General features: G+C 45.0%; 1 protein-coding gene across 1 annotated transcript; it reads right to left on the bottom strand.

Moving 5' to 3' along the window:
- Nucleotides 1–1,344: 1,344 nt before the first annotated feature.
- ABCG2 (ATP binding cassette subfamily G member 2 (JR blood group)) lies at nt 1,345–24,382 on the bottom strand. The gene is made up of 16 exons (XM_063336695.1): nt 24,011–24,382; nt 18,024–18,236; nt 16,057–16,116; nt 15,485–15,599; nt 14,625–14,777; nt 14,057–14,214; nt 13,144–13,295; nt 12,603–12,710; nt 10,891–11,129; nt 7,700–7,782; nt 6,646–6,735; nt 5,900–6,024; nt 4,634–4,788; nt 3,639–3,728; nt 2,862–2,959; nt 1,345–2,381 (listed from the first exon to the last, which is right to left on the bottom strand). Exons 2-16 carry the CDS (start codon nt 18,227–18,229, stop codon nt 2,231–2,233), a joined length of 1,983 nt encoding a protein of 660 aa, XP_063192765.1. The 5' UTR covers nt 18,230–18,236; nt 24,011–24,382; the 3' UTR covers nt 1,345–2,230.
- Between the last annotated feature and the right edge of the window lie 314 nt (nt 24,383–24,696).

The raw sequence follows: 24,696 nt of genomic DNA on the forward strand, positions 1-24,696 counted from the left end.
GGGAGTGTAGTGATAGGATGAGGAGTAATGGTTTCAAACTGAAGGAGGGTAGATTTAGATTAAATATTAGGAAGAAATTCTTTACTGTGAGGGTGGTGAGACACTGGAACAGGTTGTCCAGGCAGGTTGTGGGTGCCCCATCCCTGGAAGTGTTCAAGGCCAGGCTGGATGGGGCTTTGAGCAATCTGATCTAGTGGGAGGTGTCCCTGCCCATGGCAATGGGGTTGGAACTAGATGGTCTTTAAGGTCCCTTCCAACCTGAAGCATTCTATGATTTGCCTGGGCAGCAGCTAGGGAGCTGCCGGCCGGCTCTCCCTCCTCTCACATGGCAAAACCTCAGCTTGGGGCCACTGATGTAGTTTTACTGCAGCATGCTGGCTGCATACAAGGAGAAAAACCAGTCAGCAGCAATAGAGATAATCCCTGCGTGTGGATTTTTCTTGGAAGGTGGCAGGTACACTGGTGAAGTAGTACAGCTAAGCAAGTGTTCCCCCTTGTTGTACTGCACAACGCTACAGGCTTGGGGAAGAGTGGCTGGAGAGCTGCCTGGGGGAAAAGGACCTGGGGGTGTTGGTCGACTGCCGGCTGAATATGGGCCAGCAGTGTGCCCAGGTGGCCAAGAAGGCCAACAGCATCCCGGCCTGTATCAGGAACAGTGTGGCCAGCAGGACTGGGGAAGTGATCGTCCCCCTGTACTCGGCACTGGTCAGGCCCCATCTCAAGTACTGTGTCCAGTTTTGGGCTCCTCACTACAAAAAAGACATTGAGGTGCTGGAGCGGGTCCAGGGAAGGGCAACGAAGCTGGTGAGGGGTCTGGAGAACAAGTCTTATCAGGGGTGGCTGAGGGAGCTGGGGTTGTTCAGCCTGGAGAAAAGGAGGCTGAGGGGAGACCTTATCGCTCTCTACAACTACCTGAAAGGAGGCTGTAGAGAGATGGGGGTCGATCTCTTCTCCCAAGGGACAGGCAATAGGACAAGAGGAAACAGCCTCAAGTTGCACCAGGGGAGGTTTAGACAGGATATTAGGAAAACTTTCTACACTGAAAGGGTTATTAAGCGTTGGAACAGGCTGCCCAGGAAAGTGGTGGGATCACCATCCCTGGAGGTATTTAAAAGACAGGTAGACGTGGTGCTTAGGGATGCAGTTTAGTGATGGTTTTGGTCAGCTGATGGTTGGACTCGATGATCTGAAAGGTCCCTTCCAACCTAGACAATTCTATGCATCTCCTAAATAAACTCAAGAGGGGGGATGACTGGTGAGGAGTCCACAGACCACAGCCAAAATTAAGCAACAAGTCTTTAACATAAAGCAAATTTTATTGCATGAAATAATAATGGGGTGATAATGGCAGAGGCCCTTGTTGGAAGTGCTGCTGCATCTGTACTAAGCGGAAGGACATGAACTACCAGTGCCGCAGATGGCTAGGGGAAAACTGGGGTGGCCAGGAAAGGATTGCTGCAACCTGTGGGGTCTTAAAAGTGTGGTACCATCCTGATTAGCTGTACGCTTGAATTTGGTCACCATAAAATAGACTAAGAACTCACGATAGCAGAAATAACAGGACAGTGAAGATGTCTTGCAGTTATACGGAGAAGATGCAAATTTCAGTACAAGGATTATGCAAACTGGCAGAATAAGAAAGTACACGGTCACCTTTATTTAAAAAATAAGTGTTTCTAGCACTCAAGCCTGGTAAGAAAAAACTTGATGGCGTCAGTTAAATACACTCTAGAGCAGTAACGATTCCCAAATAGAGCATGAGACGCGCACTGAGAGGGAGAGGATGCTTTTGTCACTGTCTCATTTAGACTGTGACCACATTAGCAGTAGAGACTGCGTTGCCATCCTGATAAGCATCACTTCGGACTGAATTACTTGCCAGTGAATGTAGGTGATGATAAAGTATGGAATCGTTATTTTTTTTTTTCAGGTTAAGCCACTAAGTACTAGTTTCATTGTTAAGAAATTCATAGCTAGAACATGCAGAAAGGCTGAATAGTCTCTTGAAGAAATGAATAGTTGTGTACATTTTATGGTAAAGGTAACTGAGGCATGCTAGACACTTCAGCAAAGTACATTAATACTAAGCGTTTAATATACCAGGATGGCATTCACTTGTGTAATCATAAACAAAAGTACAAAGGAAGATCTCTTAAAAAAGAATCAAGTCAGTTGCACAGTCAGTTTATCAAACTACTGAATGGTGGAAACTGCATTTTTCATTCTGGCTTCAAGAGAACTTCTTCATGAAATGCAGTTTCAGGTATGCAATGATAATGAATATTACCATCATGCAGGCGAGAGCCAGGTGGTTCTGCCACAGGCCCCAGCTGGTCGCGTCAATGCCTTGCATTTTCAGATATTCATCGCCGGTACATGGCCTACAGGTAAATACATGCACATTTGTAAACTTAGTCAGTTTGAAGTATCTGGGAAGATCCCTAGAAATTGTAGTGTGATTTCACGTCTGTAGTAGACCAGGCAATCACCAGCTGTATGTTACTATTTTATATTTGTAAATTTGTTTGTCTTGTAGATACGAGCAGCTTCCCGTAGGCAGCTGGAGTGGATTTTGTGAGGCTGTATAATTGTAGTGTGTGTCCCGGTGTTTCAGTCAACGCGGTTTAAAGAAAAGCAAGAAGCATAATGCCAGATATTTCTAGCGTTATAAATACTAAATATGACAATAAGCAGAATGTTCTTTGCAGACAGAATGCAAAAACCCAGTCAAAACTTAATTTTCCGTATAAAAATTCACAGATTCTGCTGGTCATCAGCGAGTATCTCACAGACAGACTCGTGCACTGGGACTTTGTAAGTTACTGGTAGTGGGATTCATTTTAACGTACCAAAATACTTACATCTGGTTTATCTGCCGACAGGTATGATTGCTGATTAAATTTGTGCTGTTACCGCTGCCGCAAAAGTTCAGACCAGACAATTCATTGATTTGTAAAGCCTTTTAAAAGAAAAGAAACAACGCCAGCAGAAATTAGTAGGTAAAGAAATGATAGGTTAACAAGATGAGACGTAATTCAGTTCAAATTCATTCTAAAAACATAATGGTATCACTACTTATAATGTTTGCCAAATCTCCATTTTTTCAACCGAGCTGCATAGCTCTTTTAAGAGAGGAATGTACGCGGTCCACACGCGTGTCACCAGGCTTTAGCACTTCCCCCAGGCTAGGCTATTTCTGCACAGGCATAGTAAAGCCCAAACTTACCTGCGAAACATCACCCTGGCTTAAATTATCAAACGTTAGGAGAAAAGTTTTAGCTTGACAAGTTTTTGTTTGATCGATGGAAAAGAGCAGAATTGGGTTTTAGGGATAACATTGTCGTTTACGCTGAGTCATTTTTGTCCAACGGCATTCCAGGGAATGTAGTCATTTAGCGTCTCTCTCACAGGAGGTGTTTCCAAGATCCAGAAATGAGCTCCTCTAAACAGCAGTGGGTGCTGCTTGATGAGAAGCCTTTCGTGTTTCAAGACACTGCACTATGTTCTGAGGTTGCTGTATTTAATTAGCTTATGGGCTCGTTAGCCCCTAAAGTTTGGAGTTTTCTTTATCATGCGTAAAGACATGACTTTCTAGCAAATATTTTACAGGTCTGTACACAGGAAAATAAAGCACTTACTGTCATTCCATACCGGGGGATGCTAAAGTATTGGAGCCAGGAGAGCCAGGACATGACGCTTGTGAGGTTGACCAGCAACCCAGAAAAAATCTAGAGGCAAAGATTACAAAAAAGCCTCAACAACAACAAATTACATGCTGTTACCATGCATTCTTTTCTAGCTCTTGACTCTGCTGCTTCAGATTAAAAACAAGTGGGAAGGCATTTCTAGAGGAAGAAACTCTTCCAGCGGAAGAGCACAGGAGATGGAAGGAGTCATTGCTGCTACCCAGCTTTGGGCCATAACCGAGCGTGGTCCTTCTCCTGTCATGAGTAACGGGGAATGCTTTAAACCCAGTGCATTAAACCCAGGTGCTTCCCATCTGTGGGTCCCTCATGGGTTCACATGAAGTGTCTGCTTTCACTTGGGTGTGTGGAGCTGATGGAGGTGTGTGCTTGCTTTTGCTCATGGGCCCCAAGTCTGAGGAAATGTGGGGTTTGGGCTGTCGGTTCAGCGCTGCCTCGTTGTTTCTGTTTTCTAACTGTAGCCGTTTGCGCGTTGCCTGGTTCCGGCGTGCCTGATGGTTGGCTCTGCAGCTGGGGAGGTCGGGAGTTCTCAGAGAGCAGGAGGCTGGGGGTTATGTCCTCAGCCGGCCAAATTTGTCTTTGGCAAAGCTAAAGGAGAGCGAACGAAATGTAGCCCTAGGCCGCTTTCCTGCTTCCCAGGCAGCACGCTGGCTGCCGGAGCGCAGAGAAGAGGGCAGAGGAACCCCTCTCCCTCCCCCTCACACCCAGCCCCCCCGCGCCCTTAGTTCTTGTTAGTTAAAAGGACTAATCAGAGTATTTCAACCCACAGCATCCAAATATTCAAATCGGACAAATCAGGATAATCAACATGCTCAACCCCACAGTCTTTTTGCAGAATTCAGCTGAACTCTGTGCTGGTAGGATTTCTTAGATTTCAGCATTGCTAGGATTTCAGGAGTCAGTCTAGAAAACTGAATAATGCTACTCACAATCATAAAAACAAATGTGATAGTCATGAGCAGGTTTGCTACAGCGACCACGCTCTGTCCTGCTGCAATGGCTAGTGACATAGAAGTGGCTGTGTAGGACACCATCATAAGGGTAAACATCATTGTAAAGAAGGCTTCTACTGTTGGTTTCAAACCTTAAAGATCAGAACAAGAAGGGTTTCAGTATGAGCCTGCCAAAAGCTCTGCCGTAACCTGAATGCTATCCTGACTCACGTAGTGTGTCCTGCCCGTAGAGTACGTTTTGTCTGACAGCCTAGGCTACGTCTCCGAGACCCAAGACTGCAGTAAGGCTTGTGGCAGCCCGTACCCGTACGCCCTGTCAATGGAGGACAGGCTGAATAAGTAGTACGCCTGTAACTGCAGTTAACAGTGGAGACAGCAAAATGGGTAGAAGTTACAGTACTGTGCTCCACGAAGCCCAAGGTGAAGACTTCACTGTGGCTTCAAGTTGCCTATCAAAGGAGAAGTTTCCAGTGCACTTCCATGGGCAGCAGTTGTACAGCACTTCGCTGGTTTCCAGCAGAGCCCTCTCCTAACGGACCCAGTGGCCCTTGGGTGGCTATGGATGTGGTAGCAAGGTCTGTCTCACTCTGAGAAGCCTCTTGCTGGTGCGTCTGTGTTTCCTATTCCTTACGGAAGAAAAGTCAGACCAAAACCAAACTGTGGTTATTTTTAAATTTTGCTTGCGCTTTCAAGTTTTTGGGACTCCCCAAAAGGACGTCGTGATCTGAAACCTCACCCTAGGAACATGGTCTGCTTGGGAGATGTCTTGAGGCTGACATTTGAAGGTGTTCTAGGGCTGTAACAGTTGATGCTAGCAATTTTCAAAGTCTGCTCCCTAACCAGAAAGCATTTCACCAAAAAGAACAAGCTGATATTAATTCGCACAATACTAAGTTCTTAAAACGTTTTCTTTGATGGGTGTTTTCTTGCAAGGATGGAAACAGTATCTCATAAAAGTTTCCAGAAGCTAAGATGGCCATAAATGAAAAGGAATAAATCAAACCTATGTAGTAATGGTTATGGCACGCTTCCTTTTAGGGACAGTGGAGATGAGACACGTCACAGATTCTCACATGAATGCTTAAATCAAAGAAAGTGCGTCTCTTCTGTTAACAGCATGGTATACTAAAAGCAGGTGCCATGCCGATGTAGTGCTTTAGCCTATAAAATATACCTGCGTACATGCACATATTGTTGATTTATTGAGGGGGTTGTAATGGGACTGTAGGAGACCATACTTGCCTAACATGAAGTATATTATGCAGGTGAAGATGATACTTGGAATGGTCCTCATGGGTATTAAATCAGCCATGAGCTTTGAGATGAAATAAACCGATGTTCTGTAGTACCCACTGATATACTCATGTCTGGAACACAGAGAGAGGTACAGCAGGTTACAAATTCAGTCACTAAAAAAGGGTCAGATTGTTTTCATCTGGAGACAAATGAATTCTAGCTCAAACGGGGGAAAAAAAGAGGTCTTTCATGGTCTCACTCCAGTGAGCCACACACTAGAGTAAGAGTGGCGTTTTCAGATGCAAATGAATATGGATACTTGTGCAGGTGGTTTTTAGTAAATGTATGTGTCGTGTCATCAAAACAGAGAGAAGGGGTAAAGCTTAAATAACTTTCCTTTTCTGTACGGTGTAATCTGCATAGCTGTAAAGAATCCAGTTGTGCAGTATTTACTGTCCTCCCTTAGCGTGTCACAAACTCGTTAATCAATACCAAAGTTGAGTATTCAGGGTTGGTTGGGTTTTTTTCCTACCTACGTTAATAATTTTAAACTCTGAGCATTTGGGGGATTTGCGGACAACTCTCTAACGGGCTAGAAGAGTGCATTTGCCACGAGCACTAGCAGTGAAACAATTTGAAAACTGCCGTAGGTGTACTTAAATGACACAGCTCCAGCAGGGCAAATGAGCAAACTCTATAACGACAGTCCCTGTACAATAAAAGATAAACTTTTTTTTGTACGTTTTACTTACATAAATATCTTTTTTTCCACAATGAAGAGCTCGATAGCTGAGATGCTGCTGAAACACTGGTTGGTGGTCAGAAAGAACATTGCACCCACTCTACAAAAAGTAAAACAGCAAGCTGTTATTAAAAATGCGATGTAAATGTAGTGCTTCTACTACAGCGTAGTACGTAAATCCAACTGTAAGCCTTGGAGCTCGGCCGTCTGTGACCTCCTATCCCGAATTCCCCGGGAAAAGGCTACTTATTTTTTAATGTACTTTCCTGACACATCGAAAAATCTCGGTCTGGGAGGCGTTTGTCTGATGCAAGCTGTGAGGAACTGAATAAGGAAGGTGAGAAGCTGCTTTCACCTTTCCCACGAAAATTTAAGGCTTTGCTTTCACACCCAATTGAAAACTGGGCCATTTTTACATAAACGCTATGAAGTATGTCAAGACTAAGAACCCAGAGCTTTCTTAGTTACAAACCCCTTTGTCAGGGCACGTACTTGCAACTGTCAAAACGATACATAGACCAGAATAATTTTAAAATCTAGCTTTAGGTGCACCTTCTGATTCACTGCTGTTAAATGCAAGCGTTTATATGGAAGCAGTTGCAAGATCAAAAGCTTTAGTTACCCAGGTTTATGTAGCCAAGTCTGTGTATTTTAATCTTTTATCTTGGGGGAAAAAAGTTAAAATGCTGCCATGCCCAATTAAGCCTTTTTGCTACGATGCCTGCTGTGGCCGTTTTCAGCGACCCGACTGGCACTGAGAAACGTCGCCCTACAGCAGCAGCATCACTCCCTTCATTTTAACAGGAGAGCAGGGCAGGACCGCGTCCCCCTCTCAGTTCTACGGGCACCTTCCTAGGGGCCGAAGAATGTCCTCGCTTCAAAGTCGCTGACGTAGGCTTGGCCTTCCCTACTGATGTGAAGGGAAGCGTTTGCTTTAAAGAGGTAGAGACGTTTCTTAAAGAGCTCGTGGGTTCCTTCTCAGCCTCCAAGCTGTTTGTTACTCTATGGCAACGACGAGGGAGCTTTATCAAATTTTTGGGTACCCATTACCTAAACTGACTAACCTGTTCTGCAGTCCAGTGGAATCGTCTTTAAGGCCAAAGAAAATGGCACCTACAACCAATCCCAGCAAAGCTGTAACACACACCTAAATGTGGGGGGGGGGGGGGGGGGAAAGAGGAGGAAAGGTATTATTCTCATTGCTTTCAAAGCTTCGGCAGGTTTTTTTGAAATATGCAGCGGGTGAGTAGATTGACAGGAAGCATTTTCAGAAAGGAGAAAAGCTGTAACAGAAGGGAGTAAATGGGGCGGTTAGCAGTACCTGCGGCACAGCAGTACTTCGAGTCTCGCGCCACGGGATCTTTAGAGAGGTGGCTGTAAGACACAGCAGCTCCCCAGAGCCACCTGCCCTCGGCGGTGGCCAGCCACTGTTGTCTCACCTGGGCTAGAAAGGAGGGACAGTACAGGAGCTTCATCTGCCGCTCACTCTTCTGTGGTGGCAGTGGCGGGAGGCACGTTTGTGCAGCAGTATCACAGCTTTTACCTGACCTCCTGCTGGGCCAGATCTATGACCTCAGGGAACTGCTCTGGCAGTGCCGGAGGGTGCTGGCACCATTGATGTGAGGAGAACAATACCAGGGGCTTGGTGGGGCATGTTAAAAACGGGGAGTAACACCTTTCCCCAGAGGAACCTTGGCATCACGTGCACCTCAGACAAGTGCCTTTCCCCCACCGCTGTTTCAGTCATTCTTGGATCACAGAATGGCAGGGGTTGGCAGGGACCTCTGGAGATCATCTAGTCCAACCCCCCTGCCGGAGCAGGGTCACCCAGAGCAGGTTGCACAGGAACGCGTCCAGGCGGGCTTTGAACGTCTCCAGAGATGGAGACTCCACCACCTCTCTGGGCAGCCTGTGCCAGTGCTCTGCTACTGTCAAAGCAAAGAAGTTCCTCTTCGTGTTTAGATGAAACTTCTTATGTTCAAGTTTGTGCCCATTACCTCTTGTCCTGTCACTGGGCACTACTGAAAAAAGACTGGCCCCATCCTCCTGACACCCATCCTTTAATTATTTATAAGGCATTGATAAGATCCCCCCTCAGCTGTCTTTTTTCCAGACTGAAGAGACCCAAATCCCTCAGGCTTTCTTCATAAGAGAGATGTTCCAGTCCCCTCATCATCTTGGTAGCCCTTTGCTGCACCCTCTCCAGCAGCTCCCTGTCCTTGAACCGGGGAGCCCAGAACTGGACACAGTACTCCAGGTGCGGCCTCCCCAGGGCAGAGCAGAGGGGGAGGATGACCTCCCTGGACCTGCTGGCCACGCTCTTCTTGATGCACCCGAGGATGCCATTGGCCTTCTTGGCCACAAGAGCACATTGCTGGATGTTGTGATGGAAGTTAATTGATGATGTGTTGCAACCTCAGTCCTCTCTGATACATCTACTAATACTCTCCACCTTTCATCCTCCTTGAGACAGCCAGTGACTCCCCATCTGCTGTCAGTGACAAGGGTAACTTCAGCTCTAGGGCTCACCATGCTCTTCAGTGCAGCGCTTCTGCGATGGTTTCTTTGGAGCCACCTCAATGCTGCTTTGAGCTTGGCAACCATTAACCGAAAGCAGCCTTTTCTGACTGCCGGGTTGGAGGCAACAGTTCATTTTCATGCTCCCCAGTGGGCTCTATCATGCTGGGCTCTATCACACATCTTATTCATGGGATTTTTTTTTAACGTGAGCAAGATACTACAACTGGGCTACAGGTGTACTGATATTTGCAGTCTGTAATACAATTTAAATAGCAAAGATACCAGCTGCCTCAAGGATAGAATTTGAAAAACTGAAGTGTATGCATCACACTTTTTTAATGCTAAGTGCAAATGACAAAAATCTCAGCGAAACTGATGGTATCAGGCAGTTCTGTCATTTTTAAGCGTGAGCAATTCATAAATCGTAATACCATAAACCCCTTGATCCATGGTACCCTATCACTAAGGTCCTGCCGAAAGGAGCAAATGTCAGGGATAATTTGGCTCCTAAGCCAACTGCAGTGGAAAGCAGGATCATATCAAGACCAATTTGGAGCAGATTAATGAAAAAAGCTTTTAATGAGCCGTGTACCTCTCAAAGAATGCTTGTAAAATCCATCCCTAATGAGGGTGGGGAGATAGAAAAGATTGTGAGAAACAAGTCAGGACCATTAACCTTGGGGTATTACGAGATCCTTGAGAGTCTAATTCTTGTCACAAGGTCAAGCTTTTACAAAGCAATTATTAAGGATCTCCATAGTATCAACATACAGACGCGCACACACACACACTCAAAGCCTTTTAACCTCAGGGTTTCTGGACTCATTTCCCCTCCACACTGTCCGTTTGTTCACTCACTGTATAAACCATGATGAAGATAGTTTCTGCCCCTGGCTCAGGACCAATTTTTCTATTGGCTCCTTGAGAATTGCTGAGAATTGCAGTGGGAGTTTTGCTGGTGCCGGGACTGCAGAGTTGGGCTTGTGAATTAGGGGATTCCTGAGGATTAGTCGTTCTGCACAGGTCAGCCAGGCATTCTTTATTTTTGAAGGCAATGTGCAGCTTTGAAGCAATCAACACTGTTGGTGTTGATTCTTCTGAAAAATCAGTACGAACAGGGCCAGTCATGTAGAACATGCTCATCTTCCGTGGCAGGTGTTAGACCCTATCGTGGTCTTCATCACATCTTCTCCAGGAGACCTCATCACTATTATGAACGTTCAAATGACCGAAAGGCACACACATTAAGAGACTGTGACAATCTTTTTATACTTGAGCCAAGTGCCAGCACTTCATTGTGTGCTGAAGTTTAATTCAGCATGCAAGTGTAGTCCATTAGCTTTACCTGGCAGGGGAGAAGATTTGAGGCCAAACCCTACAGTACCAAGCCTGGAAAATTAGAGTTTGAAGAATGTTCTTGAACAAATGCGCGAAACTACTTGGGAGATAATCTGCTCCTGGCCGGGAGCAGCAGAATAACCTCCGGGAAAAGATCTTGCCTCCCAAAGTCTTTCAGTAGGCCAAAATTTATTACTGAACAGTCCCTCATACTGCTCATTTGGGAGCATTCAGGACACCTTCTAGTGAATCATATTTCCAGACCTTGAACGCTCTTTTTTCAGATGCTTACTGCAGTCAAAATATCAAGAGGCAAAAACAGCCCAACGACTTCTCTAACACAGGAGTAGAACAAATCCAATGTATACCACAAAAGGATAGACAGAAATAGCGTTACCTGAGCTATGGAAGCTTGAGGGTTTCCTAGCAGATTTTTAAATGTGCGCCTGGACACCCACTTCAGCTGATGAAGGAAGGAATTGGCATACGTGATTTGTTGGAAAACAGCTTTTGTTTTCTTGTTATTTCCCAAAGAAATATTCTCTAATGCTGCTTTTGTTTCTTGGTAGTAGGCAGAGTTGGAGTATTTTTCCGCTAACATCTCAGCCAAGGTTGTATCATATCCAGTGCGTTCTTCTGCTGAAAAGATTAAAAATAAATACGACCGTGTCTGTAAGGGATGGGAAGATTATTTAGGAGTTAAGCCAGAAGAGTTATGTTGGGGTGGGCAAGTTACGAACAAACCAGAAGAATTCCAGCGATTCATTGCACTCAGTCTTATAGCGTGCAATTTAAAAGAGTCGGTGTAAGACCGAACCTCTGTGTTTATCTGTGCAACTTGTCCCTCAGGCAGCGGCTTCACAGCAGACTGACTGGGTAAACCCTTGTTTTCCAATGACTTTTCAAACTGGCAGCAACCTGACTTTTAATCAAAAAGTCATTTCCCCCCAGGTTTCTGGATCTGATGAGCTAATCCTAAGACCTCCCAGACTTTTAGATCCAGGTAGTCCTGCGTGTGTCTCCTTCTGTCAAACTTTTGACTCTGTCATAAAGAAATTTCAGCTGGAGCTCCTTTTTTTCTCAGCTGTGGTCCCATGGGTGCTCTTCCAATGACAAATGCATGTTTTGCCAGCTGTAATATTAGTCATACACTGAACACAGTCAGCATTTATTGTAAAACGCTGGTTGCTTCTTTGGTGAAGGATATAGTGAAACTGTGTGTTTGGGCACATAGCGTATTCATTAGTTCATTTCCCTTTTCATTCATACAAAAAGAGTGTGTGCTACTAATGAGTAGCCACATCCCGGGTGAAAAAGGATGCTACTGAACGTAGGTGAGATTTGATTTATTAGTTTGGGAATAATTTCTGCCTTACCACAACTTCAGGGAAGCATCAGGAGAACACTGGTCCCCTACCTCTACCCGCCTCTTCCCACCCTACCCAGAGGAAGGAAAACAGCAATTTCTGCTCAGATAAACCATTCCATTAGGTAAAACATACAAGTCATAACTGCGTCAAATTACGTCCCTAACTGGAACAATTGTCCTGGTTTATCGTCTCTGCTTCTGCAGGACTTCAGCTGGTTTGCCTTGAAAATGAGACAAGCTCCTTCTCCGTGTTGAGAGGTGACAAAACAGTTTCTTATATTCCCAGACATTATAACTTCAACGCAGGAAAATATTCTTTCACCTTTAACATCTCGTAATTTGAGTGTGACACAGAAGTATGCGGGTGATTTCATGAAGAATTGGATAGCAATGATAAATTACTAAATACCTATTTATGAGAGGCAAACTATTCTTGCATAGACAAGGATATTTTATATAGTTGGGCTATATGTGAATTTAGTCCTTATTTCACGTTATGCTAATTATTTTCCACTTATAAACAAAAAGGATTTAGGAGCAGTGTGGTGTTTGGGGTTTATTTCCCTTTAAAGCAACATGGATCAGCAGTACACAATACTCTCATACATACAAAAAACCATACGCTTGTACAACATGGTTATTGGTTGTTTGACACCTTTAAATGGTTTTTCAGTGTTGTGCTGGACACCTTCTGGCAAAATACATGTTACGGTCATTTCACTCGGCTCTGGGTTTCATACCTGTGTTGTTAGTTTCCTCGCTCTTGCTCATTGCCACGGCAGTGGAGTCTCCGTTAATGACGTCCAGGAAAAAGTCAGCAGGGTTGTTGTATGGCTCACACTGGTAGCCTGCGGTGACAGCGTTACAAGCCCTGAGTGCCTGGCAGAAGGCTGTGCGTGGCCGTCATGAACGCAGCCACGCCATCGTGCCCCTCGAGCAGCTCCGAAAGGTCCGTGCTTGCTCAAGAGCGGGATGGCGCTGCCAGACAGCTCTACGAGTGAAAGCAAGGTTACAGCTGGCAATGCGCCCTTCTCAACCCAAGCCTGGGCTTTATCTAATTAAGATGCGCCCAGGAACAGTTGATTAGACGTCAGCCCTGTCATCCAAACCCACATACAGCTCAAGAGGCGAAGCACCAAGGGAAATGCTTAGTCTCTGAACATCCCAGGTGTGCAAAATACACGCTATGTCCCATTCTGATCGAGCCCTGTTGGCGTTTCGTTCAAGTCAGTGCAAACTAAAGACGTTGCTGCAGTTGGCCCTGCTGTGAGTTGTGCTCACCGATAGACTGGAAGTATTCAATGGCGTTCTGAGCGGGCCCGTGGTACAGCACTCTCCCCGCGGCCAGCAATGTCAGGTTGTCAAATAGCCGGAATATGGAGTACCGAGGCTGGTGGATGGAGAAGATGATTGTTTTTCCTTGTTTTGACATCCTGAATGTGAAGGGAGGAATGACATGGGTGTTAGCTTTGCGAGTTGATTCAATATTTAGAGAAAAGAATTTGCAAGTTCAGTTAAGCCTTGGTTAGTTTGATTAACTTGGCGTGCCAGAGAGAGGAGGCGAAAGAAAAAAAAAAAGAAAGAAAAAGAAAATATTTAGTTCATGTTTGTAGTGTCTGTGTGAGAAATTAAGGATGCCTCTCACTGGGAATGATGTTGGAAGGGAAGGTCCTGGGAAGATTTTGATACAAACAGAAAACTCTGGAGAGAGGCGTTTGAGTCCTCCTCGCTTGTAGTAAATGCAAAATGATGTAAAATTTGCAAATAGAGAGCGTGTAGTGCTTGTTTTCACAAAGATAGGCCTGAGATTTTGTGATGAGCTAGCTGTGTTCAAACTACCATCCATATTAAAATCGATTACCTTACCAGACTGTACAACTGGCGTTTTTATCACTTTTCTGGCCCAGGCAGACATGAAAATAAATGAAGCTGCCCAGGACAACTGTGACAGACAAATTGCAGTCCCAGCATGCACACGCTTTGCGCAAGGTGCTTTCTGTAATGCTGTGAAGCAGCTACTTTGGGGTGAGAGAATTCATACAGCTAATACCGCCTTTGCAGCCTTGGCTCGCTGGTAAACAATTACATGTCCGATTTCCCGGATTGCTCATTCCAACTGTAATTCAAGCCAAATACAACTGAGCTGTAGCAGACTTGAGCGGCAAAAACAGGAAGCTGTTTCCAAGGCCGTCACCTTTTCAGTAGCAGTAGGACAGCATTAGCAGTGCTGGCATCAAGTCCCGTAGTTGGCTCATCCAAAAACAAGATGGCAGGATCCGTGATGAGCTCCATCCCAATATTGGTCCTTTTCCGCTCTCCTCCGGACACGCCGCGAGTGAACTGGGTGCCGACCTGCCACAAAACAAGAAACTTGTCTCATTTGGCCTGATACCAAATACTGGAGTGAACAGCATCCTACCGACATAAGCAACGTTTGGGAAGAACTGCAAGAAACTTTGACCCTCCTCTCGGGTACAGATGTAGCTGTTGCTTCACACATAGGCTGTTTCTTAACATTAGTATTACTCGAGGTGTTATCTTTTTCTCCAAACACAGGTACTTTTCCCCTTCTTTGCAATGTGCATATGGCAGTATCAGCGCAGAGTCTGTACGGATCGCCGTGCAGAAATGTTCTTAATTGTATTACTGAAATAGTCGGTTTAATTTTACTCTTTTTGATCTGCCATGCTGAGCCCTTTGGTTAACTGAATACATCACTTGATATTAGTTCATGATTTAAGCACCATATTTACATGCCTTACCTTAGAATCTGCCACTTTGCTCAAACCCAGTTCGTTGATGATCTGATTCACTCGTGCATTTTTTTCCTGTTCCTTCACTGACTTTGGCAAACGGAGTGCTGCTGAGAACTTCAAATTTTCTCTTACGGTCAGGGTTCCCATCACCACATCATCCTTCATTAAAAAAAAATAAAATAGATACTTGGTTATTGGCTTAGCAATTTCTGTTTTTCCCTCTGAAAACTGCATCTACCCACGTTTTATGTTGGCCTTGCATGCAGAGTAGCAGAGTAGACAGTAGCAACTGCCAGAACATGCATTAAGGTGAATCTTCAATGCCTGTGTCATAGCAAAGAGTGGATTTCATGCGCATATTTGCCTTTATTCGTTGCCAATGTAGGAACATCATCATGCACAATATCAAAATACATAAATAGCAACATATTCAAAACGATCCCTCACGTATTCTAACCTCATTCAGTTTTTTGGAGGTGTTGAGTGAGATACTGAAGGGCTAAAGGGACCTAAGGAGCAGCTCCAGCTCAGGTCACTATCCCCGTGCGTTTGTTAAGGCAGCCTCACCCCACGGCAGGTAAGAGCAGGGAGAAGAGAAGGAAGGAAAAGAGAGGTTGGGTCCATGTGGGGTAGGGTGAAGGTCTTCCAAGCTTGTTTCAGTGAAGGAGGAAGGAGGACAGGTTTTTTAGACATTAGCTGCTTGTCTCTTGCAAAAGGAATCTGTCGGATGTAGGAAGTTCAGAGAGTTATGTGTGTTTTGGGAGACCACCTTTCTGTAACATGCTGACCGTACTTTTATCAGGGGTTTTCACAGACGCGTTTCTTCAGGTCTTGATAAACTCCATAGAGTCATAAAAATTACTTACCTGTACTACATATCCAGAGGTACATTTAAAGTTGGCAGGCTGAGGAGCTCCATTGATCAAAATGTCACCAGAAAGCCCACGGGGATCCTTTCTTGCAGCCAAAATGTCGAGTAGGCTAGGAGAAAAGTTGGTTATTTTGTCAGACGAGCGTGCGGGAGGTAAGCTCTCTGAACCACAAACCCAGTTCATGGAACGTACAGCTACGTAAAAGCATCCCATGTTAGACACTTGCGATTTAGAAAACCCCTAGCACCTTCCAAGGGCTGAGTTTCTTTTGTCCTGGTTTCCTAAGGAAATGAGAGCTATGCATTTGCATAGTGCATTTGTGTCCATTCATTCAAAAGCATGAGCTTAACCTAGGATGATACGTAAAGATCATGCATCAGGAAAGTGTGGACTAAAACTGAACTACATCTTTGTCACGTCTTTTTTGAATTCAGGTATTTCTCGGAAACCAGTGAGATTTGCACAGACCTAAATGAAAAAAAAAATAATCTTTCCCTCAAAGTATTGTCCTTTACTGCTAAATATGCGCAGCTTCATTTTCTCCTTGGTGCAAAGAGGGCACTTACGAAGATTTACCACTGCCAGTGGGTCCCAAAATTGCATTTAGTCCTGGTCTCATGATGCCACTGTAAGACAAAACAGATGGGTTTTAGAAAATAGCCAGGGTGTTTTTCTCTCTCTTACTGTTTCATCTGGTAGGCTAGTGTAAATTATCTGTTGAACTACCTTCTGCATCGCATATAACTTGGGAATTAATGAAGCCGACGGATCACAAACAATATTTATGATCAGTCAAACTGCACCTTAATTTTTATTCCTAATTCAAGAAGAACTAATCTTCATATAATCAAGACAACATAGAAACTTGAGTGAAATGCATACTTTTCCCCCATGGATCTCCAGAGGCAAAGCACACGCCTGCTTTAATTACATTCGGTTCTAAATGTATTATTCTCTTAGTGGACGGAATAATGGTCCCTGTAGACAGAACATACTCGGGATTTGTCTGTACTTAGAGAAACTGCAGCTGATTTTAAGTCACATGAAACTCAAAAGCCAGATAGCGAAAGTTTTTAGGTATTTGGGGAAAAGAACCTATATAAATGATACCATATACGGAAATACTGCTGCCTTTTTTCTATCCTTTTGCTGGAGCGTGTGAAGGCGTCACTGCTACTTTTGCTGACTAGCCCCTAAAATCTGCGCTCGACAAGCGTTGGTGTACACCAGAATCACACTGCAGGTACAAATGCCTGTCTGTATGTTATGATACCAGGTTTATCTCGAACTGCACTCAGGTACTCGTTGTTATCAGCAATCCAGGTATCAGGGATCTGAGTACTTGATGATGGGTCTGGCCCAGTACGGCTGTTCTTAGGGCCTAATGACACGCAGGCTAGGAGGCTTGGTTTTCCTCTTCCTGATGCATATTTGTTTCCTTCTGATTTCTTAGTGTGGAAATTTATGGTTCCACAGACGAAGAAGCATACCTATTATACACGTTATGTTACGTTATATGTGATTTCAACACAAAAAAAAACCCCAATATGTAACAAAACAACCGCAGATAATGTGTTTTCTAAAAGGGAAAAGTGTAATGTGTGTTAAACATTGGTCTTTTACAATAAGCCACACGAGGGGCCTTCTGCTCACACCGTTGCAAATGACCAATGTCAGTCAATTGAGTCACCGTAACATAGAGATCTTGAGAAAAGTAGGAAAGATTTTAAGAGCTCCTGTTTAGGAGGTGTGTAAATTGCATGGGAAAAGAGCAGGACAGACAGAGCTATACAAAAGGGTGAATATTTATGACAGAAATTGGAGTTAGGGAGCTGGGAAGTCACGGGTGACTTGGAATGGCATGTTCTATGAGTACTCGCCACTTAGTTTAACTACTGAACTGTGAATGGGCAAACTCTATGCATAGTGAACAAAGGCCATAACGACGTGACTCCGGCTTGATGTTGGGGGGAAAAACAAACAAACAAACAAAAAAACAACAAAAAAAGCCCAACAGATAAAAATTTACATCTCTTCAAAGTTAACCTAATCCTCATTTATATTATTGTCTTAAACATTTTAAGTTAAAACCTACAAAATTAACCTTCCCAAAGGCCACCTCAGGGAAGGAGATGCACACATGGAGGACAGGCTGTTAGTATCTCAGCTAAACACCACGACACAGTGGGAGACTTGCCAGGCAACATAAACCGACCACGGCTGGCTGGCGTGTCCCCCGTGCTGATGGCATCCAGGAAGGCTGTCCCTCCCCGGGGACAGGGGAGATGGCGCCCAGCAGCACGAGCTCCCTCTTGTAGAGACGCAGCTCTAATGACTGAGGACCACTGGAGCCTAGCAGGAAGCTTAAGCACAGTTGATAGCAAACACAAAGCAACCATACAAACGTATAATTTCTCTAAATCTTCATCAAATCCTGTATCTTGTGCTCAGTGGCCGAGTGACATGAGTGGACTCAACTTTCCGGACAGAAAGAAAACGTACACATACTCTAAAGAGGTGTTTAAATACGTACTTGACATTTCTCAAAACTTCTTTATCAGTTGTTTTTTGACAACACAGGAACCCAGTCTTCATCTTCACATGGTAGCAGACGTTGTGGAAAGTTAGTATGCTTCCACCCTTGCCAGCAAAGCCTGGAGAGGACTGGTTTCTGCTGTGGATGCCATTTGTATTTGAGTCTGACATCTGAATACTTAGGTGTGGCTGGCCTTCTGCCATTTTTCCTCTATAAATGAAAAAACAGGAAGGGGGAAGATTTGATTAGGTACGGAGAGGAAAGATATGTCTGTTGGGCCCAGTGTTCAGTACTGGACCTACTGTGGGCTTTGCAGACGTACATCTAGGTCCCTGTCTTTCAGATAGGAAGTTTGGGTCCTGCGGACTCAGACCTTGAGATGACAGGGAGCTGAGGGGGAGCTGGGTCTGCTACGTGTGGTGTTAGGGAGACAGAAGAGCCTCCCTGATGGTCCGTTGTGGTGGGTTGACCTTGGCTGGCCAACAGATGTCCACCCAGCTGCCCTCTCAGGTGAATCTCTGCTCCAGTGACTGGAGCACCTCCTCCCCTTCCTTCTTCACTGGCCCTGGTGTCTGCAGGGCTCTTTCTCCCACATTTTCTCACTCCTCTCTGACAGATGCTGCTTTCTTAAATAGGTTTTCAGAGAGCTGCTACCAGCATCGCTGACATGCTTCAGCTTTGGCCAGCAGCGGGTCCGCTGGTGCCGGCTGGAGGTGGCTGTCTCCAGCATGGGGCAACCCCAGGCCCTTCCTCACGCTCCCCCCAGCAGCGCCCCCCGCAGCAGCGCTCGGCCACGGCCACCGACTGCCTCTGTTCTCCTGGCAGGAGGGAGTAGGTACCTCTCACAGCGGGCGCTGCCGTGACATCGTGGGCTGCCCCTGGCAGAGACATCTGTACACGAACTGCGCGCTTGCTGGAAACCACAGGTACAAGAGGTGACTCACCAAAAAGATCTGTTCAAAATTACCGAGGTCCAAAAGGACCTGGCCTTCTGCCCATCTGCTTCACCAGACTTCTTTCCAGTTTTGAATGTGCTTAGAGCCTGCCCATTAGGCATTGTTTTCAAGGGGTGGCTTGAAAGTAAAGATGCTCCTCCTACCTCTAGTGCTCCTGCGCAATGGTAACAAAATCTGAAAGTTGTTGGTTTATTTTTTTAAAACAATTTCGCCAATGGTATAGGAACACGGAAACTGACACCCCTGCCAAGTAATCCTCTTCCTTGGATTTGCTTTCCATGTAAAAACTAGAAAGTAGCTGTGGAATAATTAAAGTTATCTCACCTTCCTTGTCAGCTAGGCTCCTGCCTGTGAGCCGTCCACACGCACCGTGGGGCATTCCCGGACGTCCCTTGTGCATGCAGACCTTTATCCCCTTTAAGCACAGGGTCATTTAGGTGGGAGGCAGGATCTAGCCTCTCTTTATGTATTGTGTTGACTCATCAGAGCTTCATTACTTTAATTGCCACCAGGGGAAATGTTAGTAATGCAGTAGTTCATGGGATCCGAGAGAGTAGGTGAGCAGCTAGGAGCTCTGGCGCGATCAGTCCCGTACCTTAGCATAGCTATACTGCTTGCAGCAAGGAAGAAGGCAAATTATGAGACCGTTTCAGACACGCTGAATGAATTTGAGAGCAGTTAATAAAATGAGCCTCGCAAAAAAGACCGTTTAATCTAATGCAGTCATATGGCCGCATAAAAAAAACAAGCCCTTATCTTGTTGGTTTACTAAGGTTGCCCGACAGACAGCTGGACTCTCCTTTTGTGACTATCAGTGCAGTGAAACCGCTGGAAGCCCTGCTCTCAGCAACAGGCCTATCTGCCTGTAACGGCTGGTTTGTCTGTCTCCCAACGCTGCTATCCCAAATCTAGCAAGGTTGCCTCTTCTGACAAAACTGCAGTCTTCTATGCTGGCAAAAAAATATAAGGTCTTAATGTTTTAGTAATGAATAATCTTGGCCTAATTTTCCTACAATGAAAAGAAACTGTGTTCCAAATAGAATTATAATGGCACTAGCTTTTATTTAAGCTAAAATGGATTTTGAGTAAGTTGAACATCAATAAAATGTGCAACATTTAAAGTCTGGAAGCCTTTAATCTATAAACTGCCTATGCTCCTCTCTACTTGTGCCGGAGAAGACTTATCTACCTGCAGGAGGGCAGTTAATTTTATAAGGTTATTTCTATATAGTAGCTTCTGGGCTAATCTGGTGGGACATCTATCATCGCCATTTGAAAGAACGCTTCGGTAAAGTAGAGATGTGCGTTCAGAACCACAGTGGGAACTTTTCACTTGAAGTCTAGCAGATGTTTGCTAGCATGCCGAGCAAGGTGCCGCTCGACCCCAGAGACACCACCACAGACAGACATTACAAAATCCCTCGAACTGTTGGATAATCAATCAGCAGCATGATGTGAGCACAGAATTCTTCAGAAGACAGCGTGAGTCTGACCTTGATATCTCAATGCGTCTATGAGGTAACTAGATCAGTATTTTACTTGATCAGGTTTTTTTCTCAGCTTAATGTTTCAGTATCACTGATGCGATGTTGTGAACAAATGGGAGTCTGACCTCAGGCATTATCAACAGAATAGTAACATTCTTCGTTTCATTTGGGTTTGGATTTTTTTTTTCCCGAAAGACCAGCATAAAAACCCCACTTTGCACTTGCACTAAAATTTCAGAAAGGAAGGCTCTTTAGAAAACAAACTTTTCATTTAGGAATGAAACAGATTCAGTCTTCCAGACTGAACTTGACCGGCAGACAATAAGCACAGGATCAGAAAACATCTTCATAAATACAGGATCGCACTGCTTTCGCAGAGTCATTCTTAAGAACAGACAGTCCATTGAAGTTAAATCTAATTTACCGATCGAGTTATGATTGGATTGTACACATCTTTGCAAAGAACATTGCTGAAGCTAGATAAATAAATCAGCTACGAGAAGGATTAGGCATATCCATAGCAGCCAGTCCCTCGATGGCTATTTAACACACCTGTTGGCAGGAAACCTTCAGTTCAGGAAGGCCTGAGCCCAGCGAGCGGCCAAATCTGCCAGAGAAAACTGGTGTTCTTTGATATTGTCCCTTTGTGAAGGCATTGGTTACTGGCAGCTGCTAGCTGAGGCAGGCTTCAGGTCTAGCAGGACCTGTGGTGTAAATCAGCATGGCCCTTCCCGGCTGCAGGGCGCTTGTGCCGTTTGCAGTGACCGGGCGGGATGCTGTAGGTGGAAGATACGGATTTGTCTGTGCGCTGTCCCGCCCGATGGCTGCCCCTTCGGGGATAGGTGTACTTGTGGGCATACGCCATGTATCAAAGTAAAAAAAAACCCTCTATTTCAGATGTTAGGTTAATACTGAAAATAGCATTTTACGCTTTCAGAGCTACCAGAATTTATTGCAGAATACTCATACGCATAAAACTGGAATGGGTATTTATCGGGTGCTGTATGAAATCAGCGTTAGCTGTCTCCTCAAAGGAGCGTACCAGTTGCAAGGACTCCGCCACAGCAGCTCCTTGGGATGACAAAATGACACGAGTTCTGGACGTGCTGGTGGGAAGAAGGGGCCTTGGGAAGTCCCATAACCCAGCTTCTCCCTCCGAGCAGGACTGTCACCAACACAAGGTCAGGGCAGACGTGGCTTTGCCTGGGTAACTCATGGAAACCTCCGAGAGCGGCAATTTGGATCTCGGCTAACAGCGTGCTGAGAGAAGATGAAGTGCTAACAGCGGAAATAATGCCTGTGTGCTAGAGTTAGGCTGCTGATTTGCCTTTTTTTTTTTTCCTGGAGACCTTTTTTTTCACCGTGCGGTAAGTACTTGCAGTGGGATAAAGAGTTTGGTATTTCACAAACCTCCTTTCAATTTCTGATCTAACAATAAACAACACCATAGGGATACAGGGTCATGCTCCTTTACAGCTAATATAAGCGTCAGCTGTTTGCAATTGCTCCTTAGGAATGGATTTTTTTTAAAATATCGTTTGAGGCCTTGTTTAAAAAATTATACATTGCGTTTGATGTGACATGGAGCCGTGAAACATTTTAAGCCAGAGCATGTGCAGGACAAAGACACAACCATGATGAATGTTAATCAAATCAATTTTTATGCAAACTAATATTCTATAAATGAAGTTTCCTAGAATTCATTGCCAATGGCTTACAAATACCTACTTTAGATCAGAAATGAGCAGGAGATTCAATGACAATATGTACTGCCTGCTGTGTTCAGAAATATTCGTTAACACGATAAAGTGTTTCATATCCTCGTCATGGCAGCTCTGGGTATAATACATTATTTTTACATCAGCTAAATATGAAATTTATTAACTCTCTGTGAATTTCACAAGTTTCATTTGTTTCCCTGAATCTTTCTAAAATAATTTTATTGCCACCGATTTCAGCATCAGTTTCAGTTCAAGCCTAATAGTTCAAGCCTAAGCCTTTTCTTCGGAGACGTTGAGTCTCAGAAAATTTTGTTGGGAGGCAAAGTACTGGATCTTGAGATTTAAACTTTTATTAATGGCAAAATGAAGCTACTTTCTTAAAAAGCAATCACGAAACCTCTTTGCTCTTTGTGTTTGATGCACAGAAAATGAAACTCTCAGTATGGTCACTTTCCTGTGTGTTCTTCTGAGACTTGTAAAGTACAGTCTTATTTTCCCTACCTACACAGGGGCACTAAACAGAAACATAAAACAATAAAAAATGCACTACAAAGGTCAGTTGACTTAAACCTACTTGAACTACAACAATATCACACCTGGAGTCTTTCAAGCAATTTCAGTAAACTTATTTGTATGCCGTAAGGTATATTGTCTACATAAAAAGCTAAGTAACATTGACTCCTGCCAGTCTTGCCGCAAAGCTCTGGGCACCAGAGAGATCTGCAGTTCAAATAGAAACGAAATAAAATAATAAAAACAATACTACAGGAGTGGTAGTAAAATTCGCAAATGCATGTAATAATTGATTTTTTTTTTCAGATCCAGGCAGTTATTCAAAGTATTTTACGTCTGTAGAGAATAAGCATTAAAATTACTTCAGGAGGAAGAGTATGAGACACATGCAGCTTTCAGCAGAGTTTTCTAAAGGAAGCTGGCTCAAACCCTTTTAAAAAATAGCCTGTTTTATTTTTTTCTGAATACTTGAACCTGCCAGAGAAACCACAATTAAGTGAGCTATTATTTCTCCGCTTTTTAATGGGTACCAAGTTTAGTCTCGCAACCTGCAAGCTGAAAGGGTACAGGATGTATTACAAATGTACATTTTACACTTTGGTACGTGTAAAGTCACAGAAGTGTGAGGTACGCCTCTTTTTTTACCTCTTTAGTCATTTACAGTCACCTACAGGCCTGTAGACTGGGCAGAGGGCGGATGTGGGCATGCAAAGCGGACAGTGCAGCCCTGTACAGCCAGCCCAGGACCGCACCGTCCTCTCTCTCGGGAACACGTGTAGGAAATTAAAACCATTTGAGTCAATGAGGATAATGCGATTCAGGCAATCTGTAAGTTAATTGCCAACGGACTTACTAGGGATTTGTAACCTGCCCTCTGTGAAAAGAGTTCTGTGTGTTAACCGGGAACCGAGTGAGCAGCGCTCTGTGCCTGCAGGCATTTGCACGCGGGTTATCTGCAGCGCGCTAACACGCACGGGCAAACTGCGAGTGTGGCAGTTCCTGCCAAATATTCTAACTTTTCGCCTTTTTAGTTGTTTTGCTTTAAGCCTTGAAGCTTTCGTCCCCCGTTCGTAAAACGTATTTTCTTTCATTTCTTGCCAAATTTCTCAGTAAAATCCCTTGAAAACCTGGGAAAAGGTAGGCAAGCATTTTGCTGTGTTTGCCTTGGCTGTTGGAGGGAAACAGATGCTGAATCTAATTCCTCGGTGAGGGCAGAGTAAGCAGTTCATGGACGAGGAAGCAAGCCAGTACACCGAATTAAATCTATCTCAATAAAAGGGCTGAACTGCTGCTCCCGACTCACTTACCAGCCGCGGGTCTGGGGCAGCGCTGCCGAGGGGGTGGCAGAGGCGACGGCGGGGACGCAGGAGCCAGGGAAGAGAAGAGGGTGTTGTGTAGGATCACAGCCCCAACGGCTTGCTCAGATGCCAGGGCAGGACAGTCCCACCGGTGTCATCACGCCTGAGGCGGCGAGCTGGGTTCCCCGTGCTCCGTCACCCCGGGGAGTCTCCACCCTCTGCCTGCGCGCTGGGGAAGCCAGAGGGCTTCACAGGGAGGGCAGGGCCAGGACGAGCCACGATTTTCACCGTTTTTTTTTTTTTCCTTTCAGCTGAACAAGTCGTAAGCCAGCAGCAGCGCAGCACCTCGTCGGGAGCCGCCCCAGACCACCCGCGTTGGTAGCGGTGACATTTGAATGAAGTATAGCGTCTCCACCTGCCAGAGGCTGGCAGCGATGGCTGAGTCCGGCAGAGCTGGCAGGGCGTGAGGAATGCCGGCACGGCACGTCGGACGAGGGACAGCTGGCTGTGAAGTCTTCTCCCCCAGTGGCCTGCCTTGGGGGTACTACCTCGGTGTGTTTTCTTTCAGTTCCAAATACCTGCAATAACGCCAGGGCTGTACTCAGGCCATCAGAGCAGGGCTTTCACAAGGTAATACGTGGGCGGGTAGTTGATGCTACGGAGGGAACCAAAGCTGAGGCAGCCTTTGTTATATG

This window comes from Chroicocephalus ridibundus, chromosome 5, assembly GCF_963924245.1.
Source record: "Chroicocephalus ridibundus chromosome 5, bChrRid1.1, whole genome shotgun sequence".
NCBI lineage: Eukaryota > Metazoa > Chordata > Aves > Charadriiformes > Laridae > Chroicocephalus > Chroicocephalus ridibundus.